This window comes from Taudactylus pleione, unplaced genomic scaffold (genome assembly GCF_031769625.1).
Source record: "Taudactylus pleione unplaced genomic scaffold, aTauple2 ptg000356l, whole genome shotgun sequence".
In the NCBI taxonomy this organism is placed as follows: domain Eukaryota; kingdom Metazoa; phylum Chordata; class Amphibia; order Anura; family Myobatrachidae; genus Taudactylus; species Taudactylus pleione.
In genome coordinates, this window is record NW_028284757.1 from 888,434 (window position 1) to 907,813 (window position 19,380).

General features: G+C 51.1%; 1 protein-coding gene across 2 annotated transcripts in view; it reads left to right on the plus strand.

Annotated features, from left to right (window-relative positions):
* The window catches only part of LOC148508565 (anion exchange protein 2-like), a 414,596-nt gene that overhangs the window by 387,297 nt on the left and 7,919 nt on the right, over window positions 1-19,380 (plus strand). The window contains exons 14-20 of one of the 2 annotated variants that reach the window (XM_088444359.1): window positions 4,629-4,844; window positions 6,005-6,153; window positions 10,117-10,311; window positions 10,638-10,865; window positions 17,039-17,128; window positions 17,209-17,375; window positions 17,474-17,727. In XM_088444359.1, the coding sequence (XP_088300485.1) occupies window positions 4,629-4,844; window positions 6,005-6,153; window positions 10,117-10,311; window positions 10,638-10,865; window positions 17,039-17,128; window positions 17,209-17,375; window positions 17,474-17,727 (1,299 nt within the window). The remainder of the gene's footprint in view (window positions 1-4,628; window positions 4,845-6,004; window positions 6,154-10,116; window positions 10,312-10,637; window positions 10,866-17,038; window positions 17,129-17,208; window positions 17,376-17,473; window positions 17,728-19,380) is intronic. The other variant, XM_088444360.1, reaches the window with a different exon arrangement.

Genomic DNA, 19,380 nt, shown 5'->3' on the forward strand with positions numbered 1-19,380 from the left:
GTGTCCTGTATACCCCCACTCTCTTATCTCCTCTGTGTGAACTGTATATCCCCCACTCTCTTATCCCCTCTGTATATACCCCACTCTCTTATCTCCTCTGTGTGACCTGTAAATCCCCCACTCTCTTATATCCTCTGTATATCCCCCACTCTCTTATCCCTTCTGTATATCCCCCACTCTTATCTCCTCTGTGTGATCTGTATATCCCCCACTCTCTTATCCCCTCTGTGTGACCTGTATATCCCCCACTCACTTATCCCCTCTGTATATACCCCACTCTCTTATCTCCTCTGTATATCCCCACTCTCTTATCTCCTCTGTGTTACCTGTATATCCCCCACTCTTATCTCCTCTGTGTGACCTGTATATCCCCCACTCTCTTATCTCCTCTGTATATCCCCCACTCTCTTATCCCCTCTGTATAACCCCCACTCTCTTATCCCCTCTGTGTGACCTGTATATCCCTCACTCTCTTATCTCCTCTGTGTGACCTGTATATCCCCCACTCTCTTATCCCCTCTGTGTGACCTGTATATCCCCCACTCTCTTATCTCCTCTGTGTGACCTGTATATCCCCCACTCTATTATCCCCTCTGTATATCCCCCACTCTTATCTCCTCTGTATATCCCCCACTCTCTTATCTCCTCTGTGTGACCTGTATATCCCCCACTCTATTATCCCTTCTGTGTGACCTGTATATCCCCCACTCTCTTATCCCCTCTGTATATCCCCCACTCTTATCTCCTCTGTGTGATCTGTATATCCCCACTCTCTTATCTCCTCTGTGTTACCTGTATATCCCCCACTCTTATCTCCTCTGTGTGACCTGTATATCCCCCACTCTCTTATCTCCTCTGTATATACCCCACTCTCTTATCTCCTCTGTATATACCCAACTCTCTTATCTCCTCTGTGTGACCTGTATAACCCCCACTCTCTTATCCCCTCTGTGTGACCTGTATATCCCCCACTCTCTTATCCCCTCTGTGTCCTGTATACCCCCACTCTCTTATCTCCTCTGTGTGAACTGTATATCCCCCACTCTCTTATCCCCTCTGTATATACCCCACTCTCTTATCTCCTCTGTGTGACCTGTAAATCCCCCACTCTCTTATATCCTCTGTATATCCCCCACTCTCTTATCCCTTCTGTATATCCCCCACTCTCTTATCTCCTCTGTATATCCCCCACTCTTATCTCCTCTGTGTGATCTGTATATCCCCACTCTCTTATCTCCTCTGTATATACCCCACTCTCTTATCTCCTCTGTGTGACCTGTATATCCCCCACTCTCTTATCCCCTCTGTGTGACCTGTATATCCCCCACTCTTATCTCCTCTGTGTGACCTGTATATCCCCCACTCACTTATCCCCTCTGTGTGACCTGTATATCCCCCACTCTCTTTTCCCCTCTGTATATCCCCCACTCTCTTATCCCCTCTGTGTGACCTGTATATCCCCCACTCTCTTATCCCCTCTGTGTGACCTGTATATCCCCCACTCACTTATCCCCTCTATGTGACCTGTATATCCCCCACTCTCTTATCTCCTCTGTATATACCCCACTCTCTTATCTCCTCTGTATATACCCAACTCTCTTATCTCCTCTGTGTGACCTGTATAACCCCCACTCTCTTATCCCCTCTGTGTGACCTGTATATCCCCCACTCTCTTATCCCCTCTGTGTCCTGTATACCCCCACTCTCTTATCTCCTCTGTGTGAACTGTATATCCCCCACTCTCTTATCCCCTCTGTATATACCCCACTCTCTTATCTCCTCTGTGTGACCTGTAAATCCCCCACTCTCTTATATCCTCTGTATATCCCCCACTCTCTTATCCCTTCTGTATATCCCCCACTCTTATCTCCTCTGTGTGATCTGTATATCCCCACTCTCTTATCTCCTCTGTGTTACCTGTATATCCCCCACTCTTATCTCCTCTGTGTGACCTGTATATCCCCCACTCTCTTATCTCCTCTGTATATCCCCCACTCTCTTATCCCCTCTGTATAACCCCCACTCTCTTATCCCCTCTGTGTGACCTGTATATCCCCCACTCTCTTATCCCCTCTGTATAACCCCCACTCTCTTATCCCCTCTGTGTGACCTGTATATCCCCCACTCTCTTATCCCCTCTGTATAACCCCCACTCTCTTATCCCCTCTGTGTGACCTGTATATCCCCCACTCCTCTCCAATCTTCTCCCTTTCTGACATATCTTCCTTGTACTTTTTACTCTTGGCCCCCCTCTATGACCTGTGCCCCTCTTTGACCTCTCCCCCCCTCTATGACCTGTCCCCCTCTATGACCTGCCCCCCCCTTTATGACCTGTGCCCCTCTTTGACCTCTCCCCCCTCTATGACCTGTCCCCCCCTATGACCTGTCCCCCTCTATGACCTGTGCCCCTCTGTGACCTGTCCCCCCCCTCTATGACATGTCCCTCTGTATGACCTCTCCCCCCCTCTATGATCTGTCCCCCTCTATGACCTGTCCCCCCTCTATGACCTGTGCCCCCTCTATGACCTGTGCCCCTTCTATGACCTGTCCCCCTCTATGACCTGTGCCCCTCTTTGACCTCTCCCCCCCTCTATGATCTGTCCCCCTCTATGACCTGTGCCCCTCTATGACCTGTGCCCGTCTATGACTTGTCCCCCCCTCTATGACCTGTCCCCCTCTATGACATTTCCCCCTCTATGACCTGTCCCCCTCTATGACCTGTGCCCCCCCTCTATGACATGTCCCCCCCCTCTTTGACCTGTCCCCCTCTATGACCTGTCCCCCTCTATGACCTGTGCCCCCTCTATGACCTGTGCCCCCTCTATGACCTGTGCCCCTCTATGACCTGTGCCCGTCTATGACTTGTCCCCCCCTCTATGACCTGTCCCCCTCTATGACCTGCCCCCCCCCTCTATGACCTGTCCCCCTCTATGACCTGGCCCCCTCTATGACCTGTGCCCCTCTATGACCTGTGCCCCTCTATGACTTGTCCCCCCCTCTATGACCTGTCCCCCCCCTTTATGACCTGTCCCCCTCTATGACCTGCCCCCCCCTCTATGACCTGCCCCCCCCTCTATGACCTGTCCCCCTCTATGACCTGTGCCCCCTCTATGACTTGTCCCCCTCTATGACCTGTGCCCCTCTATGACCTGTGCCCGTCTATGACTTGTCCCCCCCTCTATGACCTGTCCCCCCCCTTTATGACCTGTCCCCCTCTATGACCTGCCCCCCCCTCTATGACCTGCCCCCCCCTCTATGACCTGTCCCCCTCTATGACCTGTGCCCCCTCTATGACTTGTCCCCCCCTCTATGACCTGTCCCCCTCTATGACCTGCCCCCCCCTCTATGACCTGTCCCCCTCTATGACATTTCCCCCTCTATGACCTGTCCCCCTCTATGACATGTCCCCCCCCTCTTTGACCTGTCCCCCTCTATGACCTGTGCCCCCTCTATGACATGTCCCCCCCCTCTTTGACCTGTCCCCCTCTATGACCTGTCCCCCTCTATGACCTGTGCCCCCTCTATGACCTGTGCCCCTCTATGACCTGTGCCCGTCTATGACCTGCCCCCCCCTCTATGACCTGTGCCCCTCTATGACCTGTCCCCCTCTATGACCTGCCCCCCCCCCTCTATGACCTGTCCCCCTCTATGACCTGCCCCCCCCTCTATGACCTGTCCCCCCCTCTATGACATTTCCCCCTCTATGACCTGCCCCCCCCTCTATGACCTGTCCCCCTCTATGACCTGTGCCCCCTCTATGACCTGTCCCCCCCCCCTCTATGACCTGTGCCCCTCTATGACCTGTCCCCCCCTCTATGACCTCTCCCCCCCTCTATGACCTGTCCCCCTCTATGACCTGTGCCCCCTCTATGACCTGTCCCCCCCCTCTATGACCTGTGCCCCCTCTTTGACCTGTCCCCCCCCTCTATGATCTGTCCCCCTCTATGACCTGTGCCCCCTCTATGACCTGTCCCCCCCTCTATGACCTGTGCCCCCTCTGTGACATTTCCCCCTCTATGACCTCTCCCCCCCTCTATGACCTGTCCCCCTCTATGACCTGTGCCCCCTCTATGACCTGCCCCCCCCCTCTATGACCTGTCCCCCTCTATGACCTGCCCCCCCCTCTATGACCTGTCCCCCCCTCTATGACATTTCCCCCTCTATGACCTCTCCCCCCCTCTATGACCTGTCCCCCTCTATGACCTGTGCCCCCTCTATGACCTGTCCCCCCCCCTCTATGACCTGTGCCCCCTCTGTGACCTGTCCCCCCCCTCTATGATCTGTCCCCCTCTATGACCTGTGCCCCCTCTATGACCTGTCCCCCTCTATGACCTGTGCCCCCTCTGTGACCTGTCCCCCCCCTCTATGACCTGTCCCCCTCTATGACCTGTGCCCCCTCTGTGACCTGTCCCCCCCCTCTATGATCTGTCCCCCTCTATGACCTGTGCCCCCTCTATGACCTGTCCCCCTCTATGACCTGTGCCCCCTCTGTGACCTGTCCCCCCCCTCTATGATCTGTCCCCCTCTGTGACCTGTGCCTCCCTTCTGGTCCTCACACTTTTATCTTCCCCGATCTGCCTCCCACAACTCAATGTCTTATTTTTACTTCCCCATTCTCACGCCTGTAGCTCTTCTTACAAAGACCGCATTGCCGGGAAGTGGCGGAGATGATCCTCTGCGCAGAACAGGAAAACCATTTGGGGGACTTGTGCGAGATATCCAGCGACGTTATCCTAAATACGCCAGTGATTTTTGCGATGCGCTGGATGCACAGTGCATGGCTGCCGTAATTTTCATCTATTTTGCAGCACTGTCACCTGCAATTACTTTTGGGGGCCTTCTGGGTGAGTTATGGGCCCACGTTGTACTACACGTTTTATATTGCAGGATGGGAAGAACGTACTTTACCTCCTGTATCTCAGGGCCTGATTCAGAGCCGCTCGTAAGCGGCCGCTCGTTCGCTCCGAACGATGTTCGCACAACTGTTCATGCGTATGGGTTGTAATACGCATACGCGAACCAGTCATTGCGGTCGGAAATTGTGTGCTTGCAAAATTGCGAGTGCCTGCTAATTTGAGTGACAGGATGAGGCGTCTGTGGGTGGTAACAGGGGAAGGTGCTTGAAAACGGGGAGTGGAGATCCGAACGCAGGCGTGCCAAAAGGTCAAAACGGGCGTTTTAAGGGTGTGCATAATTAATAAAGCAGCGTCATCGGCCACGTCACTTGGTTCTCTTTTAGCCTGAACTGTTCGCATGATTGCGATAGGAAAATCCAACCACAAGCACTGCGAGCAGTTCATACGCCTTTCGATGTACTCGATTAATCTAATAAATAGTGGAGATGACGTATGATGCGAGCGGCCAGGGGGCGTTTATTACAAAATAGAACGAGCGAGCGCAAATAGCGTCCAGCTCTGATTCAGGCCCTCAGTCGCTGGTACTAGCTTAGTCGTCTTCCTTTCTCTATAATATCGGCTTTAACAATTCCACATCATATATTTCACTGCTTTCTCCTACACCTCACACTCGTAGTTCTGTCCATCATGTCACACTGAGGAAGGGCCTAATATAATGCTGACCCTCGCTATGTATACAGTGATGGGGTACAGCTTTCTCCTACACCTCACACTCGTAGTTCTGTCCATCATGTCACACTGAGGAAGGGCCTAATATAATGCTGATCCTCGCTATGTATACAGTGATGGGGTACAGCTTTCTCCTACACCTCACACTCGTAGTTCTGTCCATCATGTCACACTGAGGAAGGGCCTAATATAATGCTGACCCTCGCTATGTATACAGTGATGGGGTACAGCTTTCTCCTACACCTCACACTCGTAGTTCTGTCCATCATGTCACACTGAGGAAGGGCCTAATATAATGCTGACCCTCGCTATGTATACAGTGATGAGGTACAGCTTTCTCCTACACCTCACACATTTCCCCACCAATCTGACGCTTTTCCCTGCACTGGCGTATAAACCTTCCCGTCTTCCTCTCACAGGCGAGAAGACAGGCGGCCTGATCGGGGTGTCAGAACTAATCATTGGAACCTGTTTGCAAGGAGTGATATTTTGTCTCTTGGGAGCACAGCCACTACTAATCGTTGGATTTTCAGGACCATTACTGGTGTTTGAAGAAGCATTTTATTCGGTGAGATTTGTATGGAAAGTGTGATAGGAGGTTTGAATAAGGAAATCAGAGGATATGTAGTGAAGAGGTCTAGAGCCCAGTGATAGAGAACAGAGGATGGCGGAGACCAGTATATATGCGGAAAGGATGAGAGGACTGAACTCTGTGAATATCTGATGATGGAGGCCCGAGGATGTATGACTGACAGTACAGAGGACGGGGATGTATGACCGACTGTACTGTACATCATACATCCCCATCCTCTGTACTGAGGACGGGGATGTATGACGGACAGAGGCCGGGGATATATGATGTACAGTACAGAGGACGGGGATGTATGATGTACATTACAGATGCCGGAGATCTATGACGGACAGAGGCCGGGGATGTATGATGTACAGTACAGAGGATGGGGATGTATGATGTACAGTACAGAGGCCAGGGATGTATGATGTACAGTACAGAGGACGGGGATGTATGATGTACAGTACAGAGGACGGGGATGTATGACGTACAGTACAGAGGCCGAAGATGTATGACGGACAGAGGCAGGGGATGTATGATGTACAGTACAGAGGCCGGGGATGTATGATGTACAGTACAGAGGACGGGGATGTATGACGGACAGAGGCAGGGGATGTATGACGTACAGTACAGAGGCCGGGGATGTATGATGTACAGTACAGAGGACGGGGATGTATGACGGACAGAGGCCGGGGATGTATGATGTACAGTACAGAGGCCGAAGATGTATGACGGACAGAGGCAGGGGATGTATGATGTACAGTACAGAGGCCGGGGATGTATGATGTACAGTACAGAGGACGGGGATGTATGATGTACAGTACAGAGGACGAAGATGTATGACGGACAGAGGCAGGGGATGTATGACGTACAGTACAGAGGCCGGGGATGTATGATGTACAGTACAGAGGACGGGGATGTATGACGTACAGTACAGAGGACGGGGATGTATGATGTACAGTACAGAGGACAGGGATGTATGACGGACAGAGGCAGGGGATGTATGACGTACAGTACAGAGGCCGGGGATGTATGATGTACAGTACAGAGGACGGGGATGTATGACGTACAGTACAGAGGCCGGGGATGTATGATGTACAGTACAGAGGACAGGGATGTATGACGGACAGAGGCCGAAGATGTATGACGGACAGTACAGAGGCCGAAGATGTATGACGGACAGTACAGAGGCCGGGGATGTATGACGGACAGAGGACGGGGATGTATGACGGACAGAGGACGGGGATGTATGATGTACAGTACAGAGGACAGGGATGTATGACGGACAGAGGCCGGGGATGTATGATGTACAGTACAGAGGCCGGGGATGTATGATGTACAGTACAGAGGACGGGGATGTATGACGGACAGAGGCAGGGGATGTATGACGTACAGTACAGAGGCCGGGGATGTATGATGTACAGTACAGAGGACAGGGATGTATGACGGACAGAGGCAGGGGATGTATGACGTACAGTACAGAGGCCGAAGATGTATGACGGACAGTACAGAGGCCGGGGATGTATGATGTACAGTACAGAGGACGGGGATGTATGACGGACAGAGGCCGGGGATGTATGATGTACAGTACAGAGGACAGGGATGTATGACGGACAGAGGCCGGGGATGTATGATGTACAGTACAGAGGCCGAAGATGTATGACGGACAGTACAGAGGCCGGGGATGTATGATGTACAGTACAGAGGACGGGGATGTATGACGGACAGAGGACGGGGATGTATGATGTACAGTACAGAGGACAGGGATGTATGACGTACAGTACAGAGGACAGGGATGTATGATGTACAGTACAGAGGACAGGGATGTATGACGGACAGAGGCAGGGGATGTATGACGTACAGTACAGAGGACGGGGATGTATGATGTACAGTACAGAGGACAGGGATGTATGACGGACAGAGGCCGGGGATGTATGATGTACAGTACAGAGGCCGGGGATGTATGATGTACAGTACAGAGGACGGGGATGTATGACGGACAGAGGCCGGGGATGTATGATGTACAGAGGACGGGGATGTATGATGTACAGTACAGAGGACAGGGATGTATGATGTACAGTACAGAGGCAGGGGATGTATGACGGACAGTACAGAGGCCGGGGATGTATGACGTACAGTACAGAGGACAGGGATGTATGATGTACAGTACAGAGGACAGGGATGTATGACGGACAGAGGCAGGGGATGTATGACGTACAGTACAGAGGACGGGGATGTATGATGTACAGTACAGAGGACAGGGATGTATGACGGACAGAGGCAGGGGATGTATGACGTACAGTACAGAGGCCGGGGATGTATGATGTACAGTACAGAGGACGGGGATGTATGACGTACAGTACAGAGGACAGGGATGTATGACGGACAGAGGCAGGGGATGTATGACGTACAGAGGACGGGGATGTATGATGTACAGTACAGAGGACAGGGATGTATGACGGACAGAGGCCGGGGATGTATGATGTACAGTACAGAGGCCGGGGATGTATGATGTACAGTACAGAGGACGGGGATGTATGACGGACAGAGGACGGGGATGTATGACGTACAGTACAGAGGACGGGGATGTATGATGTACAGTACAGAGGACAGGGATGTATGACGGACAGAGGCAGGGGATGTATGACGTACAGTACAGAGGCCGGGGATGTATGATGTACAGTACAGAGGACGGGGATGTATGACGGACAGAGGCCGGGGATGTATGATGTACAGTACAGAGGCCGAAGATGTATGACGGACAGTACAGAGGCCGGGGATGTATGACGGACAGAGGACGGGGATGTATGACGGACAGAGGACGGGGATGTATGATGTACAGTACAGAGGACAGGGATGTATGACGGACAGAGGCCGGGGATGTATGATGTACAGTACAGAGGCCGGGGATGTATGATGTACAGTACAGAGGACGGGGATGTATGACGGACAGAGGCAGGGGATGTATGACGTACAGTACAGAGGCCGGGGATGTATGATGTACAGTACAGAGGACAGGGATGTATGACGGACAGAGGCAGGGGATGTATGACGTACAGTACAGAGGCCGAAGATGTATGACGGACAGTACAGAGGCCGGGGATGTATGATGTACAGTACAGAGGACGGGGATGTATGACGGACAGAGGCCGGGGATGTATGATGTACAGTACAGAGGACAGGGATGTATGACGGACAGAGGCCGGGGATGTATGATGTACAGTACAGAGGCCGAAGATGTATGACGGACAGTACAGAGGCCGGGGATGTATGATGTACAGTACAGAGGACGGGGATGTATGACGGACAGAGGACGGGGATGTATGATGTACAGTACAGAGGACAGGGATGTATGACGTACAGTACAGAGGACAGGGATGTATGATGTACAGTACAGAGGACAGGGATGTATGACGGACAGAGGCAGGGGATGTATGACGTACAGTACAGAGGACGGGGATGTATGATGTACAGTACAGAGGACAGGGATGTATGACGGACAGAGGCCGGGGATGTATGATGTACAGTACAGAGGCCGGGGATGTATGATGTACAGTACAGAGGACGGGGATGTATGACGGACAGAGGCAGGGGATGTATGACGTACAGTACAGAGGACGGGGATGTATGATGTACAGTACAGAGGCCGAAGATGTATGACGGACAGTACAGAGGCCGGGGATGTATGATGTACAGTACAGAGGACGGGGATGTATGACGGACAGAGGCAGGGGATGTATGACGGACAGTACAGAGGCCGGGGATGTATGATGTACAGTACAGAGGACAGGGATGTATGACGGACAGAGGCAGGGGATGTATGATGTACAGTACAGAGGCCGGGGATGTATGACGGACAGTACATGATGGAATAAATACATTTGCAATAGAAGGTGACAACTGTTCAGCTATAGTAAATACGATCCTAAGAATAAAACACAATTCTCTTCTCTTATTCAGTTTTGCTCGAATAATGATCTGGAGTACTTGGTTGGTCGTGTGTGGATCGGTGCATGGCTAATAGTGATTGTTGTGGCCACGGTTGCCTGTGAGGGCAGCTTCCTGGTACGGTTTGTCTCACGATTCACACAGGAAATCTTCTCAATTCTGATTTCTGTCATCTTCATCTATGAGACGTTTAACAAATTGTTTAAGGTGAGATCTTGTGGCTCTGTCAGAATTATAAATATCTCAAGTGGTCAGTGAGCCCTTTCCTTTCGCTTCTCACCCAACCTGTAAACCATGACCTTTACCTCTTACCTGACCTATGGTTCTTGATCTCGTCTCCCGTGTGACCTTTGAGCATTGAGTCTCCACCACCTCCAACCTTCCCTGCGAAGCTCTCACGTGATCTGTAAGTGCCGCACAGGACCCGTGACTCCTGTCCTGTGAGAGCTCATTCTATCTCCTAATGTCTGTAACTAAACTGTCTTTTATATTCTTTCTAAGTCCAATCTTTTTTTCCATGTCATTATTTCCAGGTGTTTAAGGAGCATCCTCTCAGTAACTGCAGCCCCGAGAACATGACGGACTCTGAGCCTATGAATGTGACTGTTGGTCCAGAAGTAAATAGGACAGAGTCAGCAGTGTCCAAAAATATCACAGGGCAGCCGAACACTGCTCTCCTCTCACTGGTACTAATGGCCGGAACCTTCTTCATAGCGTTCTTCCTGCGCAAGCTAAAGAACAGCAACTTCTTTCCTGGAAGGGTGAATGGACTTTTAGTAACCAATATTGATCTGTATTTATCACACTCAAGTCAAATAATTGTCTGTGCTAGAGAGAATACAATAAACAATATGACATTGATATACTGTCTATATTTGGGTGGGACCCACATATAATCCTGAATTAATAGTAATGTTTGTATCTTTCTTTCAGATTTTTTTTCTAAACATTTCTGTACCTTGAATTCTTCCTTCCACATCTGTATTCTCTGCAGGTCCTTCTCCTCTTGTCCCTTCCTCTCCAGGTCCTGCTGTATATGACGCCGCCTCTTCCTGTCTCTTTTCTGTTTCTATTCCAGACCATTCTCTGTATGATTCGACCTCTTCCTGTCCCTTCAGTCTCTATATCCTCTCCAAACCCTTCTCCATGTGACTCCATCTCCTCTTGTCTGTTCCTTTTTGGGTTCCTCTCCAGACCCTTCTCCATGTGACTCCATCTCCTCTTGTCACTTCCTTCTCTGTATCCTCTCCAGGCCCTTCTCTATGTGACTCCACCTCTTCCTGTCCCTTCCCTCTCTATATCCTCTCCAGGTCTTGCTCTATGTGACTCCACCTCTTCCTGTCCCTTCCCTCTCTATATCCTCTCCAGGTCTTGCTCTATGTGACTCCACCTCTTCCTGTCCCTTCCCTCTCTGTATCCTCTCCAGGTCTTGCTCTATGTGACTCCACCTCTTCCTGTCCCTTCCCTCTCTATATCCTCTCCAGGTCTTGCTCTATGTGACTCCACCTCTTCCTGTCCCTTCCCTCTCTATATCCTCTCCAGGTCTTGCTCTATGTGACTCCACCTCTTCCTGTCCCTTCCCTCTCTATATCCTCTCCAGGTCTTGCTCTATGTGACTCCACCTCTTCCTGTCCCTTCCCTCTCTGTATCCTCTCCAGGTCTTGCTCTATGTGACTCCACCTCTTCCTGTCCCTTCCCTCTCTGTATCCTCTCCAGGTCTTGCTCTATGTGACTCCACCTCTTCCTGTCCCTTCCCTCTCTATATCCTCTCCAGGTCTTGCTCTATGTGACTACACCTCTTCCTGTCCCTTCCTTTTCCATACCCTTCTCTGTGTCTTCCCCTCCTCTTGTCCCTTCCCTCTGTATCCTCTCCAGGTCCTGTCCTTATGATGGCTACGGTCTCTTTTTGTATCTACTCCAGACCATTCTCTGTATGACACTCTCTCTCTTCCTTTCCTACCTTCTCTATATCCTCTCCAAGTCTCCCTGTACAGTGCATCCGGAAAGTATTCACAACACTTCACTTTTTCCACATTTTGCTATGTTACAGCCTTATTCCATAATGGAATAAATAAATTTTTGTCCTCAAAATTCTACACACAATACCCCATAATCACAATGTGTAAAAAGTTTTCTGCAAATTTAATAATAAAAAAAAAGTATTCATGGCCTTTGCCATGAAGCTCAAAATTGAGCTCAGGCTCATCCTGTTTCCACTGATCATCCTTGAGATGTTCCTACAGCTTAATTGGAGTCCACCTGTGGTAAATTCAGTTGATTGGGCATGATTTTGAAAGGCATACACCAGTCTATATAAGGTCCCACACTTGACAGTGCATGTCAGAGCACAAACCAAGCATGAAGTCCAAGTCTGTAGCTCTCCGAGACAGGATTGTCTCGAGGCACAAATCTGCGGAAGGGTACAGAAAAATATCTACTGCTTTGAAGGTCCCAATGAGCACAGTGGCCTCCATCATCCGTAAATTTGAAGAAGTTCGGAACCACCAGGACTCTTCCTAGAGTTGGCCGGCCGTCTAAACTAAGCGATTGGGGGAGAAGGGCCCTAGTCAGGTAGGTGACCAAGAATCCGATGGTCACTCTGTCAGAGCCACAGCATTCCTTTGCGGAGAGAGGAGAATCTTCCAGAAAGACAACCATCTCTGCAGTAATCCACCAATCAGGCCTGTATGGTAGAGTGGCCAGATGAAAGCCACTCCTTAGTAAAAAGCACATGGCAGCACGTCTGGAGTTTGCCAAAATGCACCTGAAGGACTCTCAGACCAAGAGAGACAAAGATTGAACTGTTTGGCGTGAATGCCAGGCGTTGTTTGGAGGAAACCAGGCACCTCTCATCACCAGGCCAATACCATCCCTGCAGTGATGGATGGTGGTTACAGCATCATGCTATAGGGATGTTTTTCAGCTGCAGGAACTGGGAGACTAGCCAGGATAGAGGGATAGATGAATGCAGCAATGTACAGAGACATCCTGGATGAAAACCTGCTCCAGAGCGCTCTTGACCTCAGACTGGGGCGACGGTTCATCTTTCAGCAGGACAATGACCCTAAGCACACAGCCAAGATATCAAAGGAGTGGCTTCAGGGCAACTCTGTGAATGTCCTTGAGTGGCCCAGCCAGAGCGCAGACTTGAATCAGATTGAACATCTCTGGAGAGATCTGAAAATGGCTGTGCACCGACGCTTCCCATCCAACCTGATGGAGCTAGAGAGGTGCTGCAAAGAGGAATGGGCGAAACTGGCCAAAGATAGGTGTGCCAAGCTTGTGGCATCATATTCAAAAAGACTTGAGTCTGTAATTGCTGCCAGAGGTGCATCAACAACGTATTGCAAAGTCTGTGAGTACTTATGTACATGTGATTTCTTAGTGTTTTTTTTTTCAGCATTTAAATTTGCAAAAATCGCAAAAAAACTTTTTACACGTTGTCATTATGGGGTTTTGTGTGTAGTAGTTTGAGGACAAAAGTGAATTTATTCCATTTTGGAATAAGGCTGTAACATAGCAAAATGTGGAAAAAGTGAAGCGCTGTGAATACTTTCCAGATGCACTGTATCTGACTCCACCTTTTCCTGTCCCTTCCTTCTTCATATCCTCACCACACCCTACTCTGTATGCCTCCACCTATTCCTCTCCAGTCCCTTCTGTGTATGACTCCGCCTTTTCCTGCTGCTTCCTGCTCTGTATCCTCTACACCAGGGGTGGCCAATAAGAGGCCCTCCAGCTGCTGTTGAACTACACATTCCAGCATGCCCTGACAGCAAAACTGTGGCCGGTCATGCTGGGAGGTGTAGTCCCACTGCACCTGGAGGGCCATTTATTGCCCGTCTCTGCTCTACACCCTTCTTGTGTAACTCCGCCTATATCTTTCCCTTCCTTCTCCGTACACTCTCCAGACTCTTCTCTGTATAACACCTCCTACACTTGTGTGCTGCTTCCTATGGTCCCTTCCAGACACTTCTGTGTAGGACTCCACCCCTTCCTGTCCCTTACTTCTCCCTACGCTCTTCAGAACCGTCTCCGTGTGACTCTGCCTATTCCTGTACTTTTCTCCTCCGTACTCTCCAGACCCTTCTCTGTATGACTCCGCCTCTTTCTGTACCGTCCTCCTCCCTACACTCTACAGAACATCCTCTGTATGACTCCACCTGTACCGTTGTCCTGGTTCTCATTATCTCCTCCAAAACCTTCTGTGTAAGACTCTTCCTGTCTCTCCCTTCTCAGTATCCTCTCCATGACCTTCTCTGTTGACTCTAACTCCTCTTGTCCCTTGCTTCTTTTTATACTCTCCAGCTCCTTCTCTCTGTGACGCCGCCTCTTTCTGTCACTTCCCTCTCTGTGTCCTGTGCAGACCCTTCTGTGTATGACTCCGCCTCTTCCTTCTCTGTATCCTGTGCAGACCCTTCTGTGTATGACTCCGCCTCTTCCTGTCACTTCCCTCTCTGTATCCTGTGCAGTCCCTTCTGTGTATGACTCCGCCTCTTCCTGTCACTTCCTTGTCTGTATCCTGTGCAGACCCTTCTGTGTATGACTCCGCCTCTTCCTGTCACTTCCTTTTATGTATCCTGTGCAGACCCTTCTGTGTATGACTCCGCCTCTTCCTTCTCTGTATCCTGTGCAGACCCTTCTGTGTATGACTCCGCCTCTTCCTTCTCTGTATCCTGTGCAGACCCTTCTGTGTATGACTCCGCCTCTTCCTGTCACTTCCTTCTCTGTATCCTGTGCAGACCCTTCTGTGTATGACTCCGCCTCTTCCTGTCACTTCCCTCTCTGTATCCTGTGCAGACCCTTCTGTGTATGACTCCGCCTCTTCCTTCTCTGTATCCTGTGCAGACCCTTCTGTGTATGACTCCGCCTCTTCCTGTCACTTCCTTCTCTGTATCCTGTGCAGACCCTTCTGTGTATGACTCCGCCTCTTCCTGTCACTTCCTTCTCTGTATCCTGTGCAGACCCTTCTGTGTATGACTCCGCCTCTTCCTGTCACTTCCTTCTCTGTATCCTGTGCAGACCTTTCTGTGTATGACTCCGCCTCTTCCTGTCACTTCCTTCTCTGTATCCTGTGCAGACCCTTCTGTGTATGACTCCGCCTCTTCCTGTCACTTCCTTGTCTGTATCCTGTGCAGACCCTTCTGTGTATGATTCCTGTCACTTCCCTCTCTGTATCCTGTGCAGTCCCTTCTGTGTATGACTCCGCCTCTTCCTGTCACTTCCTTGTCTGTATCCTGTGCAGACCCTTCTGTGTATGACTCCGCCTCTTCCTGTCACTTCCTTGTCTGTATCCTGTGCAGACCCTTCTGTGTATGACTCCGCCTCTTCCTTCTCTGTATCCTGTGCAGACCCTTCTGTGTATGACTCCGCCTCTTCCTTCTCTGTATCCTGTGCAGACCCTTCTGTGTATGACTCCGCCTCTTCCTGTCACTTCCTTCTCTGTATCCTGTGCAGACCCTTCTGTGTATGACTCCGCCTCTTCCTTCTCTGTATCCTGTGCAGACCTTTCTGTGTATGACTCCGCCTCTTCCTGTCACTTCCCTCTCTGTGTCCTGTGCAGACCCTTCTGTGTATGACTCCGCCTCTTCCTGTCACTTCCTTGTCTGTATCCTGTGCAGACCCTTCTGTGTATGACTCCGCCTCTTCCTGTCACTTCCCTCTCTGTATCCTGTGCAGACCCTTCTGTGTATGATTCCTGTCACTTCCCTCTCTGTATCCTGTGCAGTCCCTTCTGTGTATGACTCCGCCTCTTCCTGTCACTTCCTTGTCTGTATCCTGTGCAGACCCTTCTGTGTATGACTCCGCCTCTTCCTGTCACTTCCCTCTCTGTATCCTGTGCAGACCTTTCTGTGTATGACTCCGCCTCTTCCTGTCACTTCCCTCTCTGTGTCCTGTGCAGACCCTTCTGTGTATGACTCCGCCTCTTCCTGTCACTTCCTTCTCTGTATCCTGTGCAGACCCTTCTGTGTATGACTCCGCCTCTTCCTGTCACTTCCCTCTCTGTATCCTGTGCAGACCCTTCTGTGTATGACTCCGCCTCTTCCTGTCACTTCCTTCTCTGTATCCTGTGCAGACCCTTCTGTGTATGACTCCGCCTCTTCCTGTCACTTCCCTCTCTGTATCCTGTGCAGACCCTTCTGTGTATGACTCCGCCTCTTCCTTCTCTGTATCCTGTGCAGACCTTTCTGTGTATGACTCCGCCTCTTCCTGTCACTTCCCTCTCTGTGTCCTGTGCAGACCCTTCTGTGTATGACTCCGCCTCTTCCTGTCACTTCCTTGTCTGTATCCTGTGCAGACCCTTCTGTGTATGACTCCGCCTCTTTCTGTCACTTCCCTCTCTGTATCCTGTGCAGACCTTTCTGTGTATGACTCCGCCTCTTCCTGTCACTTCCCTCTCTGTATCCTGTGCAGACCCTTCTGTGTATGACTCCGCCTCTTCCTGTCACTTCCCTCTCTGTATCCTGTGCAGACCCTTCTGTGTATGACTCCGCCTCTTCCTGTCACTTCCCTCTCTGTGTCCTGTGCAGACCCTTCTGTGTATGACTCCGCCTCTTCCTGTCACTTCCTTCTCTGTATCCTGTGCAGACCCTTCTGTGTATGACTCCGCCTCTTTCTGTCACTTCCCTCTCTGTATCGTGTGCAGACCCTTCTGTGTATGACTCCGCCTCTTCCTTCTCTGTATCCTGTGCAGACCTTTCTGTGTATGACTCCGCCTCTTCCTGTCACTTCCCTCTCTGTGTCCTGTGCAGACCCTTCTGTGTATGACTCCGCCTCTTCCTGTCACTTCCTTGTCTGTATCCTGTGCAGACCCTTCTGTGTATGACTCCGCCTCTTCCTGTCACTTCCCTCTCTGTGTCCTGTGCAGACCCTTCTGTGTACGACCATCTCACTTTGCCTTATTTTGGTTTATGGACATTACGCTGTGTTTCAGGTGCGACGTGTGATAGGAGATTTTGGAGTTCCTATAGCTATCCTGATCATGGTGCTGATGGACTTCAGTATTACTGACACTTACACTCAGGTGAGCGACAGGCTGAATCCAGCAGATATGCCGTGAAGACCACCTGACCCCCAGATAACGCCATCTTCTTGTGCCTACAGAAGCTGAGTGTCCCTAGTGGTTTTAAGGTAACCTCACCAGAAAAGCGAGGCTGGGTGATGAACCCCTTGGGGTCTGTCAAGCCATTCCCTATCTGGATGATGTTTGCAAGTGTTCTTCCAGCTATACTGGTCTATATCCTGATCTTCATGGAGACGCAGATCACCACGTGAGTTACACCAGTTATCCTGGACCTCAGATAACCCTTATACTATACATGTTCCTACGGCTCAGACCAGTTGTCCTCTCTGGTTCTCATTCCTGCAGGTTAATTATTAGTAAGAAGGAACGGATGCTGGTGAAGGGCTCAGGATTTCACCTGGACTTACTGCTGATTGTGGCAATGGGTGGCATATGTGCCCTCTTTGGGTTGCCATGGATGGCTGCCACAACCGTGCGCTCTGTCACTCACGCCAACGCACTGACTGTTATGAGTAAGGCGGTGGCCCCTGGCGACAAACCAAAAATCCAGGAGGTGAAAGAGCAGAGAGTGACGGGGCTGCTCGTGGCCATTCTAGTAGGTGAGTAAATGACCGTCCTGGTCACCCGTCAGTGTGCACTAGCTGCGTCACCATCACCCGTCAGTGTGCACTAGCTGCGTCACCCGTCAGTGTGCACTAGCTGCGTCACCCGTCAGTGTGCACTAGCTGCGTCACCCGTCAGTGTGCACTAGCTGCGTCACCCGTCAGTGTGCACTAGCTGCGTCTGTATCACCCGTCAGTGTGCACTAGCTGCGTCACCCGTCAGTGTGCACTAGCTGCGTCACCCGTCAGTGTGCACTAGCTGCGTCACCCGTCAGTGTGCACTAGCTGCGTCTGTATCACCCGTCAGTGTGCACTAGCTGCGTCACCCGTCAGTGTGCACTAGCTGCGTCTGTATCACCCGTCAGTGTGCACTAGCTGCGTCTGTATCACCCGTCAGTGTGCACTAGCTGCGTCTGTATCACCCGTCAGTGTGCACTAGCTGCGTCACCAGTCAGTGTGCACTAGCTGCGTCACCATCACCCGTCAGTGTGCTTTAGCTGCGTCTGTATCACCCGTCGGTGCGCACTGGCTGCGTCTGTATCACCCGTCGGTGCGCACTGGCTGTAATTATATTTATATATGTCCGTGGTGCAGAACACAGACATAGTACACAAATCATTTCACATAAAAAAAGCTTCAAACTGACACATAGTGTATATCTGTAGCAGTCAGTGACTTGGGAGAGCCGGGCAGAAGGGTCAGGGCGGCTGACTGTGAGGGGGAGAATCCTGAGAGGGTGGAGGACCCTGCTCGTGAGAGCTTACAATCTAGGAGAGTGGGGAGAGATCTGGGAAAAGAGGGAGGAGCGATGGTGTGCAGCTACGGAACAGGTGCATTCAGGACATGTCTAATCCCTGCAGCTGTCTGACCGCCCACAGAAGCGTCTCTCAGAGGAGGGAGTGTGTATAGCTGCACAAAGGAGCGTCTCCCAGAGGAGGGAGCGTGTATAGCTGCACACAGGAGCGCCTCCCAGAGGAGGGAGCGTGTATAGCTGCACAAAGGAGCGTCTCTCAGAGGAGGGAGTGTGTATAGCTGCACAAAGGAGCGTCTCCCAGAGGAGGGAGTGTGTATAGCTGCACACGGGACTATGTCCCAGAGGAGGGAGCGTGTTTTATAGCTGCTCTCAGGAGTATGTCCCAGAGGAGGGAGCGTGTATAGCTGCACACAGGAGTATGTCCCAGAGGAGGGAGCGTGTATAGCTGCACAAAGGAGCGTCTCCCAGAGGAGGGAGCGTGTATAGCTGCACAAAGGAGCGTCTCTCAGAGGAGGGAGTGTGTATAGCTGCACAAAGGAGCGTCTCCCAGAGGAGGGAGCGTGTATAGCTGCACACAGGAGCGTCTCCCAGAGGAGGGAGCGTGTATAGCTGCACACAGGAGTATGTCCCAGAGGAGGGAGTGTGTATAGCTGCACACAGGAGTATGTCCCAGAGGAGGGAGTGTGTATAGCTGCACAAAGGAGCGTCTCCCAGAGGAGGGAGCGTGTATAGCTGCACACAGGAGTATGTCCCAGAGGAGGGAGTGTGTATAGCTGCACACGGGACTATGTCCCAGAGGAGGGAGTGTGTATAGCTGCTCTCAGGACTATGTCCCAGAGGAGGGAGTGTGTATAGCTGCACACAGGAGTATGTCCCAGAGGAGGGAGCGTGTTTTA